The sequence below is a fragment of the Epinephelus moara genome, chromosome 10, assembly GCF_006386435.1.
Source record: "Epinephelus moara isolate mb chromosome 10, YSFRI_EMoa_1.0, whole genome shotgun sequence".
Taxonomy (NCBI): Eukaryota; Metazoa; Chordata; class Actinopteri; order Perciformes; family Serranidae; genus Epinephelus; species Epinephelus moara.
The window spans coordinates 10,771,480-10,797,870 of NC_065515.1; the positions used below are offsets into that span (position 1 = coordinate 10,771,480).

The following is a 26,391-nucleotide window of genomic DNA, read 5'->3' on the forward strand; positions in this document are numbered from 1 at the left end:
AAATGCCGAAGTCACACAGTAACACGAAACAACTTAAAGTTTAAGCAGAGGTAGACCAGTAACTCCTGTGTTCAGCGAGCTAAAATTACTGTTTTTGTCAATGGAGTCTGGCTCTGCAGAAAATGAAATAAAGGCTTAATTTTCCAGTTGGGAAATCACTGTCTGACATTAAGGTGAAGCAGTGAAAGTTCCAGATTTACCAGTATTGTTAATTTCACAGGTTATATTCCCTGAGTAAATGAGTGACGTTGCTCTTTGCAAAAGAATCAAAAGGCGGCACAACAGAGATTTTCAATTTTTATTGACTTTTTGGACAATTTCTTTTCCAGTGTCATCCGTAACCGTTCACTTCAATGGTATTTGCATAATCTTTCATTCAATGCTAGGAGGATATAAACCAAGGTAGGCTGATGCAAGGTGTTGAATTAGCAGCTGGCGAGCTAGATCTGCACTCCTCAGGCAAAATTAATCTTGTTTCAATAATTATGGGGGGCCAAAAATTTTCCGAGAGCTTTCAGAGGAACAACAAACATACCTTCCAGTTGTCCATTAAAAATGCACCCAGACATCACCTCTACCTGGTTTGTATCTTTCTAGTTGTAAGGCTGAAAAAAAGGGCCATTGCTATTGAACAGAACAATCTGCATAGCAACTGGAAGACAAAGGGACTGGACACTGACCCAATACAGAGGATGAGTAACACAGGACATCACTAGACAGATAGTTGGCACGAGATGGTCGGCTGTTTCGCTCACAAACACATATTTTGTAGAGTGATTTAATGTCAAAGAGTTCGTTTGACAGTTAGTGTGAGGTTTGATACGTTGGAGCTCTAGGCCTAGTGTTGTGAGAAGTTTAGTTCTTGCTTGATTTCCAAGCATCTGGCAGTTTGAACGGGTGCCATCCTACAGTGGCTGGACCCCCCCTCCCCTCCCCTCTTTGTAGAGTTTACCAATTCATAAGGCTACAGAGGTACGTGCCACTACTTGACCATATTCACAGAAGCACAGTTAACGAGCAAATGGAAAGATGTGACAGAGGACAACCACTACAGTGCGCTCGAGGGCTCACGACTGACAATGTTCACTCAGCTACATGAGTAAAGCAGGCGGGGGGCGAGTTACTGAAAACAGCCGGCTTCACCGGCGGTAATTCAATCCCTTCACCCCACCCTGCTGAAGGCAACTAAGAGAAGGGCAGCTCCAAAAAACTCATGTCTGGCCACCGTTGAATTTGGTATAACAGTTCAAACCACAATGAAATGTCAGGTCTAATCAACACTTAAATGTTGTACAGACTGTGTAGACGTAACCGCAACATCTGTTCAGTTTTCTTTTTTTTTTTTTCTTAGCGTAAGACAGCATTATTTAATGCAGGTACAAAGCTCACGAGTCAATTATCTGAAAGCACTTTAAGACTGATGAATCTGCCGGGGCAGACCGGGGTAAGTACACAGAGAAGGATGACATTCTCGGAACTGAAGACTTTTAGGGTCAGCGGTCAGTCCAGGTCAAGAGGGGGACGATGAAGGGGAAGATTGTGTCCGGTTTAGTTCAGGCCCATCTGTAGCAGCATGGCTTAGAAGCGCTTGGGCCCCCAGGGAGAGGCCTTGGTTGCCACTGGGGCTCCGAAGCTGGGGAAATCTTCAGAGCTGCTCATATCAGGGGCCTAGAAGTTAAAAAAAAACAAAACAGGTGTGACCAATTCTAATTTTTCCAAACAGTAGCTGCGGTTACGAGGATGATATTTTTAAAATCAGATTTAAGTCATTCTGATCAGAGATTCCAACTGAACTGTTTATACGCATGCTAAATAATGTGATCTGATGACGTGTGTTTACACGTCTCAAAGCATTTAATCACAGTCTAACATTTTTGATTTGTAAAAAAATGGTTCTGCCCACTGTAAAGCATCTAATGTGCTAAAAATATAAAGAGGCCGTACACATGACACGTTTTTTTGCGGCTTCGAATTCATTGTTTTCAATGTACATGTGGGGCAAGTGCACTCAAAACAACAGAGCGACGCCACTGCGGCACGCACGTGTTCCCAAGCGCCTATTGTTCAGGGCCTGACGGCTGCGTCCTGAGATAAACCGAGTTCAGCTTTTGGAACACAGCAGCGCGCATCACATGTCATGTGACGAGGACCAACCAATCACAGCCGACAGATGTTTCTCCCTTCGTCTGAAAATGTCAGTCTGTGATAAATATAAAGAAGAAGTTGATTGTTTGAGTGCAGAGCTGCCAGAGCTCTACATCTGTCCTACAGACAACACAATCAGTGCCTGGAAGAAGATCAGCTCTGCACTCAGGATTTCAGATAAATGGGCTATGATACGGTGCTTGTTAAAGTTGCATGGCAACCTCAGACACAAGCTCTTGAAAGCTTGCACAAAAAAGGCACAAGAGCAGCACCCAGCGCCTGACTTCTTGTTTTCCAGGTGAATAAATGGCCGAACAGAAGAGAAAATTCTATTTACTCAAAATATAAACTACTGAAGAAGTGGTTCACCTGTTAATACAATTAAATATTCAATAATGCAGTGCAACCTCATATCATTCATTCATTTTCTGTAACTGCTTATCCTGTTAGGGGTCGCGGGGGGGCCGGAGCCTATCCCAGCTGACATTGGGTGAGAGGCAGGGTACACCCTGGACAGGTCACCAGACTATCACAGGGCAGAGACAGACAACCATTCACACTCACACCTACGGACAATTTAGAGTCACCAATTAACCTGTAAATATGAATTACAGATGTCCCCTAAACACCTCACATGCAGACCACCAGTAGATGCTAGGAATGCACAGATTTATCAGACAAACATCGGTATCAACTGATCTTACTGCCCACGCCTTATCTGTAAATAAGATGACATTATCTGATGGAAGTGGCCCATGTTTTTCTGTCGTGTCACATCCATTTTGTGCAGGCTAAAATGCGGGGCTCCAGACTAACGGCGTCCCACCGCCGCGGGGACAATGGAAAGTGTGTTTGGGACAAACAGAGATCTTCCCCTGGGACACCTTCAGGACAAAAGGACGCAGTACTAATGACGCGTCAGAGGACACACCCTGTTGTTTCCCTCATCTACATGGTGAACAACAAATCCGTGTTGACATAAGCAGTTGAAGCAGTTTTTCAGAGAGATGTTTTTACCATGAAAGACGGTTGTATTTAAGGTTGTTTCATAAATTTCTATGATTGAATTTGTGCTTATTCAAAGGAGGTGAAATGATAGACTGAAAGACTTTAGATTTCTTTGTTTGCCTGGCACAAAAGAGGAACTACACGACAAAAACATTGGTATCAATAATCGGCCAAAGTTCACAATCTGTGCATTCCTTGTAGACACTACCATTTACAGATGTTTCCTAAATGCAGGCTACTGCATGTTGGCAAGAGCTGATTGTTTTGTGCAGTGACTCCACAATTTTGCCCGCAGCAAGAACATTACATAAGGCTACTATTTCAAAATCAAAGACTGTATTTATTAATCAGGATGCTCACATAAGAGCGCAGCACGAGCTAAGCGCTAATTTTTTTAATGTATGAGCAAATCTGTTAAAGATCAGCAGAGGGAGCAGGTGAACACCCCAGCTACGTCATCCCATGTTCCCCCAGCATGCTCAGAAAGCACATTTATTCCAACATGAGAGAACTTTGGGGTTAGGTGTTAACGTGGTTATTAGGCGGTGATATTTTTCCTACTGGACAGATTATCAAAAGGTTTACACCTCCCCTCTTAACCTTACTTAAAGTTCCTTTGCATCAGGCCGCTCTCTTCAGACGGAGGTGGTTACATGAGGCAGTTTTATTAGTGGAATATTAGGATCCGTGTAAAACACACCTTGTGTAAGGCTTGAAGGAAAATGCTCACCTTCTCACTGCCAGTGGCCCAGGGAGCCTCCCTCACCACGAAGCCTTTGGATGGGCCACGTTGTTCATCCATGGCAGCAGCACTTCCTCCAGAAGGCCTCATGTAAGCCATCTTTGCTTCGTTCTCCACAACATCTGCCATCTGACAGGAAGCAGCACAGAAAAATGTATCAGTGCCAATTAGGAAACAAGACATGTTACCGGCATTTCTCATGTCATAAACTGTAATAAAACATGTTGCCATGCGAGCAGGAAGCTTACGTATTCCTCTTCCAGGTTCAACAGGTGGTCGATGGCTTCATCCACAAGCTCAGGGCGACCTGTGACTGTCACCAGGTTCGGGTCTGCAGCTCCACTCTGAGGAAACCTGAGATCAACCTGAAAAACATGGACACCAAGACATGTCAAAGACTGAATACTTAATAGGTATTCTGTGCAGGATTGTTGGTTACTGTTAGGAAGCGCTCGCTAAGTGAAAGTGAAAGTGAAAGTTAAAACCAGACCCAGTCTCATGCTCATTTGGCGTTACACCCCCTCTATATTTGCTTTTTAATGGATGCTGTGTCTCTTGGAAACCCTCATTGATTTATGGCCAAATTCTGCAAAAGGCCATTGCCCTTGTTTGTAAGTGATGGTGCCCCCTATTGACTGATTTCACAATAATTAAACACACAAGCTTCAGCATTATTATTTAACATACCCTGCAAGTTTTGTGATGATTGGAGAATCTATTTTATGATTTATAGTCTGATTTGTATTATCCCACATCCATTTTTTTTTTTTTTTTTTTTTGGCACGTGTGGTGCCCCCTAGTGGTCAATTTAAATGAGACTTATAGGATATGTTCCGGATACCTCTGACAACATTGCTTGCAAGGTTTGTGATACCAGCACACAGGTTGTGGAGTTATGTGCGGAGCCACTCCCCCTCTAAAGTTCACTGGTCAACATCTCCAGAACACAATGAGGTACCAAAAACAGTTAAAATGCTGGTGATAAAATTCTGGAATAATCTCACATCATTCTGCTGATTTAAGGTAATTTTTCAAAAATTTTGGTGATATTTCGTTAAAAATGAGTTGAAATCGAAAATGCATACAGTACAAATTACAACAAGATATTAAATATCAATGGAGTCTGGTGGGTTTGGCGATAGTGATTTCGGGGCTGTTTCTGTTGAAATGATCTTATTCTTGAACAAAAGGTCTTTTTCTGTGGAGATCCTCTCCATAATGTTGTCATGTTTCCCTAGTGTGTATCTACATGTAGCAGTGTATGTAATGGAAACATTTGCAGCAGACAATATAAAGAAATCCATCACTAGCTGACGTCTGTTTGTCTTGAAAGTAAGGATTAATTTTACACGTTAACAAAAGCGAAATCTCTTTAAGAAGCAGCACACAGAAAACAATTGCTTATAAAGTTCTTACTGATGAACACAGAAAGCTTGAAAAACACTGCGCACGTCCACTGCTGTGTTATTTTATCCCACTGATGTCGTGTCCTCTCAGCCGCCTCACCTTAAACTCATCCATGATCTTGCGGATGCCCTTGCCGCGGGCTCCGATAATGCGGGCATGAACCCTGCTGTCCAGGTTGATGTCCTCAGAGATCATCTCCTCCAGCTCATCCACTATAGCCTGGATGGCATCTCGTGCTGCTATGGCTTTGTGCTCATACCCTGTAATAGTAATCTGATCCTGTGGAGAGACAGCAGCAACTTTAACATGACATAAAAGAAAAAATTAATTATTCTCTATTCTCATGTGTCAGTGATATAAAGTGGTAACTCAGCACCACCTGCTGTACTGATGGAGTACAGAGGGTTCACCTTTTACCTCCATCATGTCTGATTTGTAGTTTACCTGGTTCTCATCATTCTTCTCTGGGAACTGGATGTTCACGTCGTGCTCAGTGCGGATGTTTGTTATAATGGCGCCCTTGCGGCCGATGATTTTGGGGTGATATTTGGGGTCCACAGTGATGGTCAGTTTGAAGCTCCTGAGTGCCTGTAGAGGGGATGATGTGAACAAAACTCTGGGTTAGAGCTTCACGGAGTTTCTACTTCTACTGGACCTGGTGGTCACCTGCCCTCCCGCCAGTGTTACTTCCTGTTTAACGGTCCATATTCTCTCTTTAACAGAGCATGGGGGTGTGGTAAATAATCTGATGTAATCCATTACTATAGAAACCAGATTGCAGCTACAGTAGCTTGGCAGACAGCAACATGGCACCCAATTTGATGAATTTAATATTTATGAGAGCACAAATGAGACAAGAAATAGCACAGCACACTCCTGCAGCAGCTGCTGGTTGTTTTAGATTCGAGGCACCGTTTGGCTGCTGCTGCACCAAAGAGCTGGACACAGTGCACTGCAGGAAGGATGGACATGTGGCCGAAGTCCGCAGCATGAAATGGAGTTATGAGACATTTTGGATGTGCACCGTCCACCCGCACCAGCTGCTCTCGCCTCAGCTCCCAGCACGGACGCTGCAGCATCAAGCAGCAGTGATTATTTCTTTTTTTTGTTTCTCTAATGGGACTTTTCTGTCTTGTTGCTGCGTGGAGATGCTCTTCATGTCTGGGTTGAAAGCTGTGCACTAAGGCCAATGCTGGTGGACAGTGCAAACCTTCTCCAGAAATCTCCAGAAACCGCAACATGTTGATCCATCCTGGGGTGCGCTATGGCCGGGACACGGTAAAGAAGAGAGTGAGTGAGAGAGAGACAGCCGGTCTGTTGTGCCGTTTCTGCTGGTGGGATTTTGTGTAATCCACTGTATTGGTTGCACTCAATCATCGCACATACAAATGCCATTATGAAAATGAACAACAGACTAAACTAAGATGGAGGCAACTAAAACATCAAATGAAGACCCTCAGTTACCTCATGTAATAGGCTGGCTAACTAATGTTATACCTGGGGCCGCACCGTGAAAATCTAACATTTGAATCATCAGTCAGAGACCTCTCCGTTGACTGAGATTCCCTCAAGTCAAGCAGTTATTTTTCTATTTATTTTTTAATCAGTCAGTGTGCAGTGTACTTCTGAATACGTTTCAGTTTCCCAGATTTAGCAGCAGAGTGAGCACTCCTCGCTTTCACGCTACTCTTTGGTACAGGCAGCTGCAGACACAGAGGCAACTGTCTGGAGAAAGAGTGGCTTCGTGAATTTACAGCTCACAGCAGCTTCATACTATTCAGTCTCTGGCTTTAGTTTGATAGCTTAAGATGTCGTTACACAATCCCTATCGGTCATTGGCGCAGTTAGGTTGTTTACTGTATTACTTTAATGTCACCGTCACCCTACATGTCCTGCTGAGCCCAATTCAAATTCTCAAACTCCATATGGGGAAAAAAGGAACCAATACTCGAATTGTTGTATTGAACAGTCAAATCTGATTCGCCTGACGTAATTCTGAGTCAGGTACAGCCCCAGTTATACCTAACTAGGTTAGCCAAGTTAACTGCTCCATGAGAGCGTGTGCATCGTCTACGCTACAGAGACACCTCCACCAGAAAGAGTTAACCAGAAGTGGCCCGCCTCAGTCTACAATAGACACACACTCTGTTCACGCCTTAAACCTCAAACGGTAGATGAAGTTCTCCACACAGTACTAACCCGATCCTCCTGCTCGGCCTGCAGCTCTTTGACACGCTCCAAGAGGCCCTCTTTGGCGCGGTCCAGGTGATTGGCCAAGCCGGTGATGGCAATTTTATCAGACTGCTGGTCAGGAGCAGGCACTTGAATATTAACCTGGAGGCACAAAGTGATGTCTAAATGAATCAGAAGCAAAATAAAAAAAACACTGTGCATCTCTGTGTCAACATAAAGTCTGGAACACACACCTCAAATTCATCCATCATCTTGCGAATTCCGCTTCCTTTCTGTCCAATGATGTAACGATGAAGCTCAAAAGGCACTTCCACCTCCACAGTGACGGGAACCAAGGCCTAAGGAGAGGAGACAGGCGAGTTGTTTGGGAACAGAGCGACAGATTGGAGACATAAAGCTGAGCTCTGTTGTAAATACTGACCTTCAGTGCTTCCACGGCAGCGTCACAGCGCTCTTTACGGCCAGAAAGCACAATCACATCACACTTTTTGGGTGCGTTTGGATCGACGGGCTCCTTCACCTCTCCGTTGGCCTCGCCATTCTCCTGAATAGGAGCCTCTGCTGGAGGTGCTGCAGCAAGAGTGAATCAGAAAAAGTTTGGTGAGAACATTTTGGACACTTCTCACTCTCCGTGGCTGATGTAGATTTAACAATTGATGTCAAATGTTGGCGATATTGATCGGCCTGGTCACAATTCGCCGAGCAGAAGAGGAAAAGCTGTCAAATCTTGTGACCGTCATTTCAATTAAGTGCGCAACAGCCGTGTTTGATCTGAAAAAACATTACCCTCTCAGAATTCGTACACTACGCAAATAGTACGCAGTGTACAGAAGTATCCGATTTGAGACACAGCAACAATGTTTTTCAAACTTTGACTGTTGATAAAATTGTGAATTTTCATGTGATCCAAAAAGTTGTACTGTTAGATATTTGCCCAAAGTATGTCCATGCCAGATTTCTAGGCTTTAGACCAATCAGATCAAATGTTGTAGCATTCCTCCGTATCCTACTAAACACAGTCTTTGGGCACAAGTGTTCACACTGCTCATGTGTTTACCTTGTGGGTCTTCACGCTCCGGGAACTTAATCTGTACATTGTGATCTCTGGTGATCTGCTGGATCCGTGAGCCCTTCGGACCCATGATGGAGCGGTGGAACTTCTGAGGAATCACACACTCCATGGTCACTTGAGCATCCTGGAAAAGAGAAAGTTCAAATGGGTAAAAATTAGAAGTTGATAAAAGGAAAGAGACACACACACCATCGAGACCATCTTAATGAAACAGAACTGTATCTACTCACCAAGTCCTCAACAATCTCCAGCATGCGCTTTTTGGCTGCTTCCACACATTCTTTGGCTCCTTTGAGGGTAACCTTATCGCTCTGGGTACCCGTGCGAGGGAAGCTCACCATCACACCACCATACTCATCAGCAAGATCCCTCAGGACCTGGCCACGGCGAGCCACAAAGTAGCGATGGTGCTTTGGATCAACGTTCATTGTATCCTCAACGACGTTGTCCTGTAAGCAAAGAGTTCGAATAAAGTAAGCTGTTGTAAAGCAATAGTAAAAAGTAAAAGTACACACAGATTCAACCTCTGTTGTCCTGCCATGTTTTAACTCATCTTACCAGACTCTTGATGAGCTCTTCCAGCTCCTTCTGGGCATCCCGCACTGCTTCTTCAGTGCCGACCACAGTGATGAGCTCCTGGTCTTTGTCCTCCGCGGTGGGGAAAATGATCCTGGCCCCGGTAGTGTCGCGAACCTTACGGATGTTTCCACCACCTTTACCAATGAGGAACTTGTGGTACTCTGGCTTCGCACGCAGCTCGGCAGTGTGACTCTTCGTTTGCTGAAGAAAAACATTTACAACAAGAAATTCATTACAAGTCAACCTCAATTACAGAGGTCAGAACTTAACTTTAGAATTATAACAAATGGAAAATTCCTTCATGCTCAGCTAAAACTCAAACCCCTGATTTTAAATTTGCTTTTTTAAAATATGCTAAAAATCATTTCATCTTAAGGGAATAAACTGCAGCAGGCAAAACAAATTTCAGCCTTTACTCCTGACAACTTTGCAAGAGCTTGCTGTTTTCACTCTGACAGCTGAAAGAACAGAGGTCCTCAGCATGTGGTAACGTACGACCAGCGCTGCACAGAAGCAGCTCTTTGCCCTTTCCCCCTCCTTTTATGCCCCTGTCTAATAGCTGCCAGTTTAGCGAGGTCAACAGCAGTTCAACTTTTTATCTTTTATACAAACCTTCTCCTCTGCCAAGGCAAGCAGCTGCTGCTTGGCTTTCTCCACCTCCTCTGCAGGACCTCGGATGGTGACCTTATCGATCCCTGAGCCTTCAGTGGGGAAGTGGATGTGCACGCCACCGCACTCCTCCATGATGGAGCGCACAAAGCGGCCCTTTGACCCAATCAAGGAGTTGTGCAGCTTGGAGGGAATGGACACCTCGATCTCTGTGATGTTTGCCTGAACACGATGAGACATGGATTTAGTCGGTTATGCCAAAGCTTTAGAGTGACATACATAAACCAGGGTTTGTACACATTTTTACCAACACATTTCAATAACTTTTTGACCGTACATTCTCTGAAATGTCTGATTGACATTAGATGAAAAATAAAAATAAATCTGTAGAAAAATTTGAGCACTTGCGTTCACCACATGGGAAAATCATGACATAAAAAAAGCTGGTGTTTGTCTTTAATTCTCACTAATGTAATTCCAACAAGCCATTTAGTCTCCTTTAACGCACATATACCCTTGATTCATACTCCTTGTATGAATCAAGGGTGCGCTGCCTTGGCTTGGTTTGGCATGTCAGCCATGCACGGCAGGAATTTGCGCCACCGGTACAACGGGGCTAACCGTCTGAAGGTGCCTTTAACTGATAACAGGCTTGTGTTGAGTGATGACCTTTAAAAGCAGCTGGCTGATCCACGGCTTAAGTCCCTCGCTATTTTGCTGCATGTGTTTTTCCACAGTGGAGCAGGGAAAAGACCTGTTGGAGGTGAGCTGTCTGCAGAGGTGCAGTAAGAGCTGGTTGTCTGCAGCTCTTCATCAAACATCTCACTGTGGCTGTTTCTGCTTTTACTCTCCCTCCTTCTGTATTAGTAGTATTTGTTGAAGAAAAGCCGCTAACAAAGTTCTGCTAATTCATAGATGAACACATTTTATTTCCTATACATTCTTCACAATAAAAGTCCTGTTATTTTGTTTGGTAAATGCTTTTATTGTGAAGCGGCAAAATAAGGAAATCCTGGGTTTTCATCAGCAGTAACTAATGAGATTCCTATACAGCAGACAGCGAGCATTAAACAGTAAAATAAAGCAGATATCTAAAGTAAACAGAGAAACTAAACTTCAGATTCAGTGAAAAGCTGCAAAATTACTGAGAGACTTTACATCTCAGCTAGGTAGAGGTGATGAGGTGTCTGAGTCTGACATCACCTATGCAGAGGGCAACATAATGTCAAATGATGTGACTGGTCTGCCTGAACATTAAAACTGTACATACTCTATTTTACAGGTATGTATGAAGCCAATTTCCACGACTTTTCCATAACTTTCTGGGTTCATTTCTTTTTGCAAAACTTTTCCAGACCTAGAAATTGCCATTTTCAAATTCCATGACTTTTCCAGGTTGTTCATGACCATCAAACCCAATTTACATGCGTGCATGTGCTTACCAGCTCCTTCTGAATGGCCAGGATGCGGTTTCGTGCGACCTCACAGTTTGCCTTCTTGCCTGTGATGACAATCATCTCTGAGTTGCTGTTCTCAGCAGGCAGGTCGATTTTTGTGTTAGTTTCCTCCCGAATCTAGAAAGCAAAGAGAAAAATATATCGTCAAGTCAAACATAGACACCCCGAAGACCTCAATGAACTACATTCATTATTTTAAATCTACAGTACCTTCTTGATATTTGAGCCTCCTTTTCCAATTATGTTTCTGTGGAACTGCTTGAAGATGGGGACTGAGAGAGAGAAGCTGTTCTCCACCTGACGAAAGGAATCACAGTAAGTTAAGAAAGTGCTCTTCAACCTGGACGCCATTTCCCCATGTTTTGTGTCGATGTGACTAACAGTAACAACAGTTTTTTTTACATGTAAAAACGTACCATCTCAGCCACTATCTTCTGCATGAACTTTGCGCATTTTTCCACCTCATTTCGTGGGCCTCTAAGTTGAACGACGTCACTTTTCTGTGCTGGGTCGGGGAAATTGATGATGACCTGGAAGAGAATATGATTAGTGTTATTTAAGAACATGTAACGGGCACAGTACAGAAATCATCACCATATACCAGCCAACACCGATAGTTACCAACTCACCTCTGGGAATTTGTCGCGCACTTCTTTTATCTTCTCCCCTTTTTGGCCAATGATGGCTCTGTGAAAACGCTGTTCAATGATCAGGTCCTTTGTACGCTCGTTCTCCTGCCAGAGAGAGACAGGTTGTTTAGTGACAGCGCATCAGGAAACAGTGCAGTATCTCTCCTGTTAACTGCAGTCTGAACTCACCATGCGTGACGCAAGCTCGAGCAGCTCCTTCTTGGCTTCCTGTACACCCTGTGGATCCCCCTCAATACGGATCAGGTTGCTTTTCTCATTGTCAGGGGGGATGCGGACAGTCACCTTGTGCAGCTCTTTGATGCGGTTGACTATAAATAAAAATGTATAAATATAAATACACTTTCTGTTGCACTGTTGCAATTTAATACACAAGTGTTACTGTACTTACTGTTGACACCTCCTTTTCCGATCAGGTGTCTGTGGAATTTTGGATCCACGCTGATCTCTGTGTAGTCCATACGGCTTACCTTTCAGGTGCAAGCAGACAAAAGCATGAATATCACTGGATTATATCACGCCTGAACATACATTTCACATGATCATTCACGTGCACTGGCCTGCTCTGCCGGTGTAAACAGGAAGCACTACAACAGTTTAAGCTACGGTTTCAGAGGTCTCCATTTTAGGGGCTCAAATACACTAGTGTAGTGTGGAAGCTAAGCGTAAACACAGCTAAAGTTATATGTTTTGAAATAAAAGCGCTAGTGTGGATGCAGCCCCGAAAGCTCTGTTTTAGTGCCTGTGTCTTTGAGCCCCCCCAGATAATCTCTGGCGATTAACATCTGTCCCACAGACAACATTTAGGCCTTCACACTAAAACAGTGCCTGGAAGAAGATCAGCTCTGCACTCAGGATTTCAGGTAAGTAGGCTATGATACATTGCTTGTCATGGTTGCACTTTTAGGTTCTGATTTTACATAATCTACTTTCTAGCACATGACCTTTACATTTAAAGAACCCTTCTGATTAGCTACCAGGCTTTGGGTCTTGAGCTAAGACATAACTGTATAGGTAAGTCAACACTCACCAAATCTGTAACAATGGTTTCAATCTGGCCCTGCACCATCTGCACATCTTTGGTGGGACCCTCCAGGGTGATCCGATCTTCTCCCTCGGTGAACTCAATGTGCACCTGAACGCAAAATACATCAAAACGATAAGTTACAAAGTGAAGTTTAATAATGTAATATTGAGAGTTAAGAAGTGCATCCATTAAACAGACCTTGGGCATTTGTTGGGTAATCTTGGCCAAGTTCTGCCCCTTCTTGCCAATAATGAAACGATGAAGCCAAGAAGGAGCTGAGACCGAGGAAACAGTGTAGCTGTTTGCCTGCAAAGGAAAAAAAAATACTTAAAGTTACTCCGCATCACTTTTTTAACAATTACCTACGTTAAACCTCATCACTAGATCATTTTCAAACATTCCACACCTTGGCATAAACTTCAGTGAGGGCCTGACCCAGACGGTCCGGCTCCCCGCGAAGGATGACAGTTTCTGAGCTGCTGTCAGAAGGTGGGATCTCAACTGAGACACCAGTTTTCTCCAGGATCTCCTGCAGGGTGTTTCCCTTGGGGCCAATCACATACTTGTGCTGAGACTTCTTCACTTCCACTGCAATAGTGGTGGCATTCTTCTTCTGCAATGGTTGCACAGGAAATTAGTTTAGCACTGCTTCATACCAGTGTGATCAGTGTCAACACAAACACTTTGATGTTACCTTGTCTTCATAAACTTTCTTGATCATAGCCACAGCAAGGGCCACCTGCTCCTTCTCCCCAGTGATGACAATCTCCGTCTTGTTCACACTTGGAGGGGGGACATTAATGCGGGCACCGGTCTCCTGCATCATCTCTCCTACCAGTTTATTGTAGGCTCCGGTGAGGAATGGGTGGTACACCTTGTCAATGTTCACCCTCTCCACAGCACGCTTGTCCTAAAAGAGTACAAAGCAGAGGCAAAAAAATGAAAACGTATCCTAAAGCTGCGATATACAACACATATGACAATGGAGTAAGTTGACTGTGTCAGGAGACACGTTACCTGCTCAGCAGAGATCAACAGGATCTCATGCTTTGCCTTCTCCAGGCCCTCCTTGGTACCAGAGATCTTGATCTGGTTACTGGGGTCGTCAGGTCGTGGGATCTGGATCTTGGTGGCAGTCTTGAGCTCTAGCTCCTGAAGCTTCTCCCCGTTTTTGCCGATGACAAAACGATGGTGCTCCTTGGGGATGGCAACAGTAGCTGAAGCCTGTTAAAGATTAAAATGTACATTTGGCACTACTGTCTTCCACTTTTAACACTTTCTACAGTGATCGTCATCAAAGGTGAATCTCTTAACCTGAGTCTGCAGTCGGGACACAATCTCCTTACGGGCCTTCATCACGGCATCCAGCTTTCCAGAAACCATGATGGAGAGACCCTGATCTTTTGCCAAGGAGAGTTCCAGGTGGGCGCCGGTCTTGTGCATGATGTCCACACAGACCTTCGCTTGGTCTCCTTCCCCAAACTGGTTGAGGTCCTTGTACTTGCGCTCCTCTAGCGGCACATGGAAAACCTAATCATGACCAAAAAAAAAAAAAAAAAAAAGTTAATGACGTCATAAACAATTATTACATCAGGATTACATCAATAAAACTTACAAATAAACGAGACCCACTGATATTAAAAACAAATACATGGTTTCAAACTCAACTGTTTAGCAGCAGCCACACCTGAACTAATACATGGAGGAAATTTATTTTGCACGGCAGTGCAACTGTACGGAGTACTGTATGCCGTATGGCGTAACGTACATAATGTACAGCTTAGTGTACGTAGTGAATGAATGACTATTTCGAACCAAAATAAAAAAACAAGAACAAAAAAACAAGATAAAGAAAACAGTGTCCGAAAAGGAGTAGGCAATAGTAAAATGTATGTCCCTACCCTTTTCTTACATTTCTTCTTTTAACTCATTATTTAAACAAATTCCCAAATTTATTTACAACTAACATACAATTATCCCCAGATACTGCCCACGACTTTTGCTCATGGAGAACCAAAAAGAACAGCTGGAGTTGAGCTGTGCTGTACCATGTGGTGGAAATGTGGCATATCAAAATATACTGGGATACTTCATAGAAATGATCCGTGGTTAATGCTGTTAGTTGCAGGTGTGTCTTTGCTGCTACGACAACTCAAAAAGTCTGCAGTGGAAAAAGGTGTCTTTGGCTATAAAGTTTACGCTTTTGAGAAGAAAAAAGCTGCCACATTAAAACCAAGAGTTATTCCACTTTAAAGCACTTGTGGTGCACCAACGCAGGTGGTTTTAATCACTGTTGCCTGATTAGCCCTTTTCTCACGACTATGTGGGCACGTTCAGACTGTGCTCACTCAACTTACACCTTTTTTCCTTTTGGATAAATGAATCTATTTTGGTGACCTCATCATTTCCAGCATGGCTCTGCCCACCTTCAACCCGAGAAGAGGACAAACCAGCCACATTAACTGAAAACACCTGTGTCTGAACGCAGGGCATTAAGTTAGCCTGAAACACCTGCAGAGAGAAATCCATCATAGGCAGACGGACACAGTTATTTAAACTCTTCCCCCAGCAGGGGCTGCATATACTGCGAGTCACCCTGATTTTGCCTGCAAGGCAGATTTTTTGGTGAAATTGTTTTATTTCCTGGGCTTACTATCCCTTTATCTACCACCACATATTCAGTGGAACATGTTGAGGAATGTTTTCTCAGAAATTGTGAAAAGTATTCTGGGAAATGTAGGAGACCACCAGCTGAAGAGGTACAAATCTACCCTCTACCATCATCAAGAACACCAATAAAAACACAAATTAAAAAAATTATTCACGCAATAACAAAAATACTGTTTAGTTCCTGTGTTAAAAATGTTGAAGATGTCATACCTGGGTGATAACAGAGGACTTGAGAGGACGGATCTTAGTCCAGGCGTTGGCAGTTTCCTGGGTCCCCTCAGGTGAGGCCGCCTTCTCGGGCAGAGGTGGGAAGGCGTCCTTGTAGGTAGGAAGGGCATCCTCTTCCCCTTCAGCACTGGGTCCTGCCCCAGCAGCTGAGCAGAGAAAATAAACACATGAGTCCACTCATGGCTCTGCGTCTCACAAATCAAGCACAACCTTAAAAATCCGAATACTCACCACCACTCTGCTCTGGCAAGAGCCCACTGCGGTGCTCATTGAAGCTTTCCTGCGTAAGTACAGCGACTGAGCTCATGGTCAAAATCCCACGTTTACACAGAGTCCGAGTGTGCCACTGTGGAGAGAGTTTGCATTATTTTCAGGGAAGAGTGTAATATCTTAAAAGGCCTTGAAACCCATTTTCTCAATCAGCTTCTTACTATGAAGGATGGGGTCCTACATCTATACAAAATGATCTCCCAAAGTTGGAACTGTGTTGGTTGTTTGTGGGTCATTTGTTTGTCTTACATATCTGAAGTAGGCTGGGCGTCGTTGGGAAAGGTTGACGTGACGTATTCACAGGGACCAAACAGGACTGAGCAACGTCTGAATCAAAATCTGATAACAGTTGTGAGGTTGTCTGATTATGTCAGACACTGTCAGTCAGATGTGATCAAACCTCCCCACACAATCCTGACGAGGCAGATTAGCCGAGTGATAACAACACCCAAGGATGTTTTTTGTTTTTAAACTAACTCTGTCTGCTGCTTGTTTCATACTCAACACTGAATTTCAGGGGCTTAAATGAGACAGCAATATTTTGGTTACTTTATTATTGCCAAAGTACAGTCTGTTGATTTTGTTTTCTCCTGATGTAGGCTTAGAGATGGGAAGCGAGAACCGCTGCGATGCATTGGAATCGTATGCCTCTAAGCTGATCAATTCCTTATATTGATGCCAGCATGTTTTTCTGACAGTTGCGCATTGCACACTGACATCAAAGTCATGCCTCTATGAAGCTTGGGCAGTATCAAGGTATTACGGCACACCAGGGTATTTAGAAATCCCAAAGGTAGGTTTTTCAGTGCTGCTAAAACTACAGACATTCTTTTTTTGATTAAACTGATAGGAAGAAGATGTACTGAAGCGATGTAGTGCACAGCACCTGCCACCAGAGGTCAGTCTCTACGGGTGGAACAGGCAGCTGAGATGGTGGGGATAACATTAGGGGAGGACAGGCCTGCTAAGAAAGAAAAATGCCCCTGCCCCTGTTTGGGAGAATTGCCTCGTAAAACTATGTTGACATGATTTTTTTCCCCAGCTACAAAAGCAGTTAATGAACCACATGATTTTATTCAACACCTCATCCCAGTTTGTCCCACTGATGTGTATGTATCTGTCACGGCAAGAGGCGCTTATTACGTATCTATCAATTATTCTATGAGCTTTCAGTGTTTAAACTTAGCACTTATCTAATTAGGCTAATTGCATATTAGAAACACAGTATTGTAGACTAGACAATGACTATCACCAGTAGCTCAGCTTTTTGTTGTTGTTTTTCAAACAAATACCATCATATATTGCACACCCCTGTGAAATGACAGGAAGGTATGAAAAAACAGATACTGTCCGAGCCTCCTGGAAGCAGGAAGGAGTCCTGACAGAGAGAGGAAATAAAGGTCCAAAGTGTGGCTTCATTTCACACAGAAAGATGACAACAGTGCTGCTTGTAACGACTTAGATGATTTCACATTCCTTGGAAACACCAGCAATATGCTGAATCATCTTCCTGAATCATCATCTGAATTCCAGCAATGGCATGAAACTCTACACTCCAGTGCTGCTGCTTCCCAGTCGAACAGCACGTCTGTTACTGAGAGTTAATAATCTAATGTACAATGACATTAGCACCACGCAGGCAGGATTAGCCCGTTAACACTGATTTTACGTAAAACCCCGCCAAACATCTGGATCTTCAGTTATCAGAGAAAATAGCTGACCACACATTCGCAGTAGCTGAGCTGGCAGCCCCTCTGCAATGAGCCAAACAGCTTTGGAAAACACTCATTTTTAACATTTAACTGTTTAAATCTGTGTTTGTTCTGTTTGTTTGTTTGTTTTAGAGAGGAAGAGACCTCTGGATAAATCAGCTCTGGTAAAAACCTTATGAACAATGAACACTGAGGGAATCCTCACTGGGAGTTCAAGCTTGGCACACGAGAAGTTTCAGCTGGCTGCAGTCTTCACCACTAAATGCCACCAAATCCTACACACTGCTCCTTTACTGATCAACTTTACCGTTTTTTTGTAAATATACACTCATTATGAACTGGATGCCTCAACACACTCTATAAAAGTAGGGATGAAATTCAGAGTGTTTATTTACAAAAACATGTTTATCAGTTTGAAAATTAAATATTTTTTGTTTGTATTAAAATTTAATTGAATAGTTTTACTTTTTGGCTTTTCTTTGAGGTAATCTCATTTTGTGTTTTATATTGCTTGTTTTAGAGCTTTCCATTTTCATTCTGTATTTTTGTTCCACGTTGTCTGTCTGTAACTTACGCCACCGGCTGTCTTGGCCAGGACACCCTTGAAAGATTTTTAATCTCAAGGTTTTTTCTGGTTAAATAAAATAAAAATCTGTGTAAGCCTACTTTTGGACGAATGAGCAGAATCAATAACTTCATCGGTATCAATAAAATCTTGTCAATTTAACTGAAAAAACAACGTCACATTTAATAATGGATTCATGCTTTACTCTTATTTCAATTGTTATTGCAAGTCTGGGCTACGACAACAAGAAGTTGTAATCATTAAAACATTTTTTAACCAGTTATTGTAGCTCTGTCTTTTTGTTTTGCACATCAGCACTACCAGGGACTGAGATACAACCGGTTCTGTATCTAACTAAGAAACTGACTTGGTCATCTGTAATTGTGGCTAAATCTAGATCCATGTTTAAACGGCGGAAAAGGCAATTACCCTCTGAAGCGTCACGTGCACAGCTTTAGCATTTTATGCGAGCTTATCACAGGTGGACTTTGAGATATTCACCATTATCTAATCTACCTTTATCAAAAGAAGCCGTGTGTCTCTCAGAATAATCACACTTGTTGTCACATTACCATGTCAGCGCTGTGTTAATGTTCGCTGAGACTGTGAGTGGTGAGTAAACAGATTATACTTTAGCACCACAAAGAAAACACTGGTGTGGGCAGGGTCACAGCTCCAGTACATGCTGTCTCTCTGGAAGAAACCAGTTTGTCTTGTGTTTGACGCACTTTGTCCGGTGCTATTCTAAGAAGTGTAACCGAGTGAGTAGGCTGCAGGGTTAAGAGGATTTTTCCCCACTGACCCCTCTGTATGTCAGTGTTGGATGGGATTAAAGCAAAAATCCACCGACACAAAACTCAGACGTCCTGTCTTATAAAAGACACCCACACAGCTATTTGGATTTCTCTCTTATAAACGCTGGAAGCGCTGATTAAGTTCCATTAACAATTATTTTTGCTCTGCAAAGGGAAGAATAAACAAATGAGCGCTCCGACTAAAGCTTGATTCCATTTCACTGTCAACGATGAAACTCAATATATCATCAGAAGTCGCTGGCAGAGAAACCTCAATCCTGGCCAACAGGCGCAGAGGAATGTGAAGTGTTTTAGGGTGGATTTTGCCCCCAAGCACGCCTGAAACTCATCTGAAAGCACAGAGAGGCTCCTGGATGTCAGAGAAAACTTGTTGATATTAAAAAGAGGTTGTTTTTTCTCCACAGACCAGGCAACTGAAGGAAATTCACCTGAAGCTTCAACACGGCAGTTTCCCCCTACACATTTTAGACCACCCTTTTAGTGGCCTCTTCCTTGTCAGGCTTCATAGACTTAAGGCTGCTCTGCCCAGCACTTACTGTTTACAGACCTTGCTGCCGAATCAGGTGTGCGAATGAATCAAACATTTAATATGGATTTTATTATTCTGACATGTGAACAAGTTTGTAACAACAGTAGTTTGAGTTTGGAGGTGTCTGCTTTGTTGATTTATTTGTTGCAAGAGAAGGTGCAGCACACGTCAAAGTTGTTCATTTTTATACTAGTTAAGTTTTTAATACACCTCTTATTATTTATCATTTTCCTTCATCTGTACTCTTGCTGTCTTTGTGCTGCTGTAACAACTGAATTTCCCCTCTGGGTATCAATAAAGGTTTATCTAATCTCATCCAGGATGGGAGAAGACAAAGCCACGCCAAAGCTAAACAGACTGTCAAGTATTTTTAAATGATGCAAATATCTAAGAGGTTAAGTGAGGCGCACATTTTCATGCATGTGTCAGTTACAGCCAAAATAAAAGTGCAGCAGTTGAACAGTTAATGGTAGAGTTTTCTTCTTCCTGAATTGACCAAGTGTACTGATAAAACAACGTCCTCTTCGGCCTGCTTTAACTTGAAATATACTGACAAAGTGGAAGGGAGGTCAAGCGCTATGAAAACAATTTTCTCCAGAGCATCCAGCTTACTTTACGTTAGACTATGTGATAAAATCAGTTTTGTCTTTTTCATGTCATGGTTATGTTTCTCAGCTTGCTTTGGACATCTAACGCCTCCTGCTGGCCAAAATTAAAACGTTAACAAAAGAAAAGAACAAGGCATGACGTACTACTCTAAATTCCCAAATATTCTGGATTCACTTGTGCTAAATGTCAGTGAGAAAACATCACTGCAAGCTTTGCACTCCACAACCCTAATTATACTCCATTACCACTGGGCTAATTTCAAGCTGTGGCTGGGGTGGGCAGAATCACATTTAGGGTAAACAAAACCGTATGACACTAATTGCCTTAGATGGTATTAGTGTCAGTACTTACAATGCTAATAGATGTTGCGACTTACCAGCTAAATGGTCAGTTACCAGATAATCCGTCCTGTAAAGATGCAGTTTCCCGTCAGCCTGCCAGCTTTTGCCTGAAGACGATAAAGAAAAAAAGTTAGCTGTAGTTCCAAAGACAGATTAAGAATATTTCAGGGGGGCTCATTTTAAGACTGACTACTACAAGGTTATATGTGGACAAATCAAGTTATATTCTCAAAAATATCCCTATGATTAATTTGAAATATTGCTAGGTGTATGAGCCTTGCATCAAGCCCCATTAAGTACAACTTCTAAATCGAGAGTGATACCGATACCAATAGTGGATATTTTCCTATAGTTATTTGTTTAACAGCTAAAGCAGTAGATTTCAGACAGGAAATGCAACGTGGCCTTCACTCAGATTTAAACAGAAGCAGCTGCTGCTGCTAAGGCTTAAATGCGCACTATATCATTTTCTGCTGCTATGCGTCCATCAGTCAAAACAGTAACAAAAGATGACGCAACACCGTCATCGCAGTCAGGTTCTCCTGGTCAGAATTCCTTCCGTGTTTATCGTTCAAGAGGTTTTCACCAGGAGCCAAATTATCCATAGAGGTCTCTTTCTCTCTAAAACAAATGGACCCTGAGATTGAAACCAGTAAAAACACAGAGTAAAGCAGTTTCACATTAAATATCAGTGCTTCTCCAAAGCTGTTTGGCTCATTGCAGAGGGGATGCTAGCCCAGCTCCTGCGAATGTGTGTTCAGCTTTTTTCTCTGATAACTTCTCTGAACAACTGATCCAGATGTTCAGAAGGTTTTTACCAGGAGCCAAATTATCTGCAGAGACCTCTTCTTCCCCAACTGACCCCATGATTTAAACCGATAAAAACACTGAATAAAACAGTTTAACATTTAAAATCAGTGTTTCTCCAATGCTGTTCAGCACAGCAGGGGCTGGAGCTGAGCTGCCGTTTACATTTGTTCAACTTGTGTCTCTGGTGACTTCAGATCCAGATGCTCAGTGACTAAAATCCATCATTCAGTTGAAATATATAGTTAAAAACGACTAAAATCTAGAAGTGTAATGTGAAAATTCGAAAACTGGATACTGAACAAACTGGATAAAAAGTCAATTTATGACAGCTTCTGGCACACACCAACAGGCGTCAGCAACAGACACGGACTGTGTACTTGATTAAATTGATAGATTCCTCTGGTTTGAACATTGCTGGAAACGTTCGGGATAATGCAAGTACACAACTCAACAATAATATATAATTTAGTTGAGTTGTTTTTGGACATAGTAATGCAAAAAAGTTGCACATCACATCTTTAAGTTGCACGTTTCTTGATAGCAGCGCCTCCGGTGAGACCAGCAGGAAAAATGCTGCCACGCTGCCAAAATACTGCCGCCTCAGACAACTGAAACCATCCAGAAATTAAGAAGTAATCAGATAAAGCTGATGCCAACAGGCGCATTACTGAACTCCAGTAAAGTACCGGTGCCATTGGAGCTCACTCTCCTTGACAAGCATCTGGCTTCCAGAATTAGACAATGCCCCATCAGACAGAAAGACGGACCTGGCAATTAATGAAGTTGCTGTGGGTGAACCAGGTATATAGGCCAATGCTCTCTTACGCAAGAGCCGGCAAAACTACACAATGAATGCATCTTATTAAAAGGGTGTGATTATTACAGGCTGTTTGATTTGACAAGGCGTGACAGTTTTGTGCAAGTAAATAAAACATTTTAATGGTCTGCCAGTGGCGTCACCAAATTCCTCTCGAACCACAATGTTTATAGACTTAATATTTATAAAGACGACATTAAGTAAGATGTAACTTACGAGAATTTACATTTCGTATTTGGTGTAGTAGCGTTAGCAGAAATGATCAAGGTCATGTCCACAAATCGTACGATATTGTCCATATTGTGTTTAAATGCATGTTTGCTTACATAGGAATGTCACGAACAATGACAACTCGATTTGTTTTCAACTATTAAATTAATCCCTAACTAATTTGAGAATCCATTTATCAGTTTGAGAATTTTTTTTACACTTCTTCATGTGAACACTAGACTTGCTACATCACCTACAATAACTGTTTACTCATGAATAAAAACATTTACCTCAGTAATTATGGACCTGAAAAGACAGAAGAACTATACTTTTTGTAAACTACTATAACTTCAAACATCAAACTGTTTAGCTGTGTTGCTTGGTAGTTTTGATTTAAAAACGAATATTCTATGGCAAATGGGCGGGGGGGTTTTTGCCATTTAACTGGTTGAAAGCCCATTCATTTATTATTGTTTGGCCTGTATATGGCCAACAACTGAAAAGTTTGGCCACCCCTGAACTAATCAATTAATTGCAAAAATAATCAATGAAAATAATCACTAGTTGCAGCCTTAATAAAAGGCAGAGTTTGAAAGTATCTTGCCTGTTAAGGAATGACTCTATAGCCCTGTGCTAGATGTTTAATATTTATTTAAGTGCACCTGGGGTAGCATTTATTTAATTGTTTTGGTTGGGTGGTTTTATTTTATGTTTTATTTATTTAGGATATTTTCTTTTTTTTTCCCCACAATCCAATTCCAATGTCTGAATATTTTTAAGCATTAAAAGTTCATTGCTCTTTGAAACGTGTACTTGCATTATTGTACTATTATATTATCATTATATCTGTGGCATAAAATGTTCTTAAAATGACAAGTTATAATACAATAATAGTGGTGGGAATCACCAGATATACCACGGTAATATTCACGATACAACATTATTGCAATTTTAAACAGTTTATGATATGTCGTGTATTGCGTTAAAATATATTACCTATATACTATAGGTAACTATGTCCATAAAAAAAAAATGTTAGCATCCTTTTTATCTAAAAAGATTAAGTTTTTAGTTGGTCTGTCTCACTTTGGTTATTATTGCAGNATTTTAAACAGTTTATGATATGTCGAGTATTGCGTTAAAATATATTACCTATATACTATAGGTAACTATGTCCATAAAAAAAAATGTTAGCATTCTTTTTATCTAAAAAGATTAAGTTTTTAGTTGGTCTGTCTCACTTTGGTTATTATTGCAGCAAACTGTATCTAGTGGACTGAAAAAGCGATTGATTTTATTATTCTAGTCACTACCAAAACTTTAATTTGTATTTGGGATCTCAATAATTCATATAATTTAAAAAAACGATACTATACTATACTATACTATACTATACTATACTATACTATAAATCTCTATGCTTTACATCAGAGCGACAGTAAGGAACCACAATTTCTCCCTTGGGATGACTCAAGTATTTCTGATTCTGAATAATATAGTTTATCTCAATAACTTATAGGACAATATATCGTCAAACCAAAGTAGATCTGGTGACAGGCCTAGCTTTAAAGCCCACTGCTACACAAGCAGCAGTCAGTTAAAGGATCTCCATGTCTTATAATGACACGTGTGATAACAGGATGTTTTGCTCAAACTACCATGTCATGGATGCAGTTGTGTGTTCAAACCGGTGACTAATAACTACATTAGTCACAGGCTCCCACCACACACCACTCAAAGCAGTCAACCAACGTAGTTTAGATAAAACTACGGGTCGTATTATCTAACCTACCTACGAGGTCATTCATGTTAATGAGCTGCTAACAAGTTAAAGCTGACGTGCTTGTCTGACTGGTTAAATTTGCATTAACATTAGCTGCGGCATGACAACCTTCGAGCCTATATAAATCCCAGATTAAGGATTTAAGTGGCTGGTTAGTGTGAGTGCTAGCTAACATGATATCAAGTTAACTAGCTGACAGTTGCCAACGACACATTACAGTCTATGCTAGCTGCCCGTCATGTCGGCTAATGAAAATGGGAATGAGATCGAGGCAAACTAACGTTATCTTTCCTGTCAGGGACATGAAGTGAACGTTGGGTGTTTAGCGAAGATGTGTGCCTCTTAATAGACGTGGGATCGAATCACTGTAGCACCGGTTACTAGCTCCAAACCACTAGCTAGTTAGCAGAACTTGCTAAAAACTTTGGTGTGTGCGACTGTGACACGTAGCTGCTCGGCTAACGTGTAGCTTGGCTCACTCAAACAGCCCTACACACAACTTCGAGCTGTACATTAGCCAGCTAATGACATTAAGCTAACACCGGATTGAGAATTAAAATAATAACCGCCACACTCAAACACCGGGGTCGTGTCATTTCTAAAACAACAGAAATTAGCCCACACTAACGGTCGTAAAAGTTGTGCTGTAGCCTTTAGCTAGCGAGCTCGTGTTAGCTTTACAATTTGTTCTAGTAGCTCGCTAAGTCCACGTAGGCATACAGCTGAGCAGGGGGAGAAATGACACGGAGTCAGGCCAGAACATACTGTAACGTTCAAGGTTCAACGACAAACTGTCCCCCCAACAAGTACCACACCGCCATGTATAACACACGGAGAGGTCGTATGTAACGGTAATGTAGTCATAGTCCGTATAAAACTGTAAAGTACTTACTTATTTTATGTTCTCGTCTGCCCTGAAGGTGCAGAAGCTGAGATGAAATTCCACTGGCGAGAAGGTGGGATTGAAGCCTGACGGATATATACCAGAGCCGCCCACCAATCATATCCTCCGACGTCACGTCAGAGAGTCCGATTACAAAAAAAAACTTATTCTTTTTCTTTTCCTTTTTTTTGTAATGAGAAAAAACAACATGTACAAAACATCAGGTAATTAATAACAGCACATGTAAAAATATAAAAAATCCAAATAAGTATGACAGAAGTAGCCTAAATGTGAAGAATGTGAGTAACAGTATTTCAAGAGATTTACAGAAAATAAACAAACTGTAAGGCAAGAATAAGGCAAACAACAACAACAAAATGAGATTAATAGAGGTACAAGCATGCAGAGAAAAAAAGTGTATTCAGTCAGAGATTGACAGAGACAGTCAGAGATGCGTCCATAGTGTAAGGCCCGAACATACTCGGGAGGAATGTACGCGGAACGGACCCCGCGAGGAATGTCCGCAGTCATTCGGGCTTCCATAGTCGAGCGCACTTCCGCGTTGTAGTTTCCTGTAAAAATGTCCGTGAAAAATCCCCGCGATGTGAAAAGTACATGCCGAGCAGTCACTGGTGCGTGGAGCAGAGTCCGCGCGGTCATAAAATCTGAGCTTTGCGCACACAGGGCTTGCAGATGCCCGCTTTGAGTCCGCGTGGACCTCTGCGGAGTCCGTTCCGCGTACCGTTCCGCCCGAGTATGTTCGGGCCTTGAGGGTCTGACACTGGCGCTATTCGGTCCACTTTAAACGAACCCTAGTCCGCTTCCACAGATGGTTCGGTTTGTTTGGAGTGGTGTGAACGCTCATTCGAACTCGTCAAGCAAACCCTGGTCCGCTTGAAAGCTGGGGGTCTCGGTTCACTTGCAAGTGAACCCTGGTGCGGTTCGCTTACAGTGGGAAATGCAAATGGACTATCCAGTGAACCACAGAGTGGAAATGAACCAAAGAGAGGAAGTGACGTAGAGCGCAGTGCATTTTGGGTAGGAAAAAAAAAAAAAAACGGGAGGAGCAGTTTTTAAATTGTTTAGAGAGAGGATGGCGGCACGTGGATTTAATCAGTCGGCGGATCAGTGTCGCATCAAGGTAAAAAAAAAAAAAACAGCAACAGCAATATATTCAGGTCTGCGACTGAAAGGGATGGATTTCTGTTTTCAGTACTGGCCAATCGATGAGCCGGGTTTTCTTCTTCCTCATACTTTTTTTCT

At 42.3% G+C, this 26,391-nt stretch overlaps 1 protein-coding gene across 1 annotated transcript; it reads right to left on the reverse strand.

Moving 5' to 3' along the window:
- Positions 1-284: 284 nt before the first annotated feature.
- hdlbpa (high density lipoprotein binding protein a) lies at positions 285-25,251 on the reverse strand. Its single transcript, XM_050055861.1, has 28 exons — positions 25,138-25,251; positions 20,661-20,732; positions 16,016-16,130; positions 15,767-15,930; positions 14,201-14,416; positions 13,904-14,110; positions 13,581-13,796; positions 13,293-13,499; positions 13,085-13,192; positions 12,890-12,994; positions 12,251-12,329; positions 12,031-12,170; positions 11,842-11,946; positions 11,629-11,742; positions 11,423-11,509; positions 11,198-11,329; positions 9,759-9,977; positions 9,126-9,347; positions 8,798-9,016; positions 8,553-8,691; positions 7,917-8,065; positions 7,729-7,833; positions 7,502-7,636; positions 5,747-5,890; positions 5,402-5,581; positions 4,144-4,260; positions 3,884-4,024; positions 285-1,668 (listed from the first exon to the last, which is right to left on the reverse strand). The coding sequence occupies exons 3-28, from the start codon at positions 16,089-16,091 to the stop codon at positions 1,579-1,581; spliced, it is 3,816 nt and encodes a 1,271-aa protein (XP_049911818.1). The 5' UTR covers positions 16,092-16,130; positions 20,661-20,732; positions 25,138-25,251; the 3' UTR covers positions 285-1,578.
- Between the last annotated feature and the right edge of the window lie 1,140 nt (positions 25,252-26,391).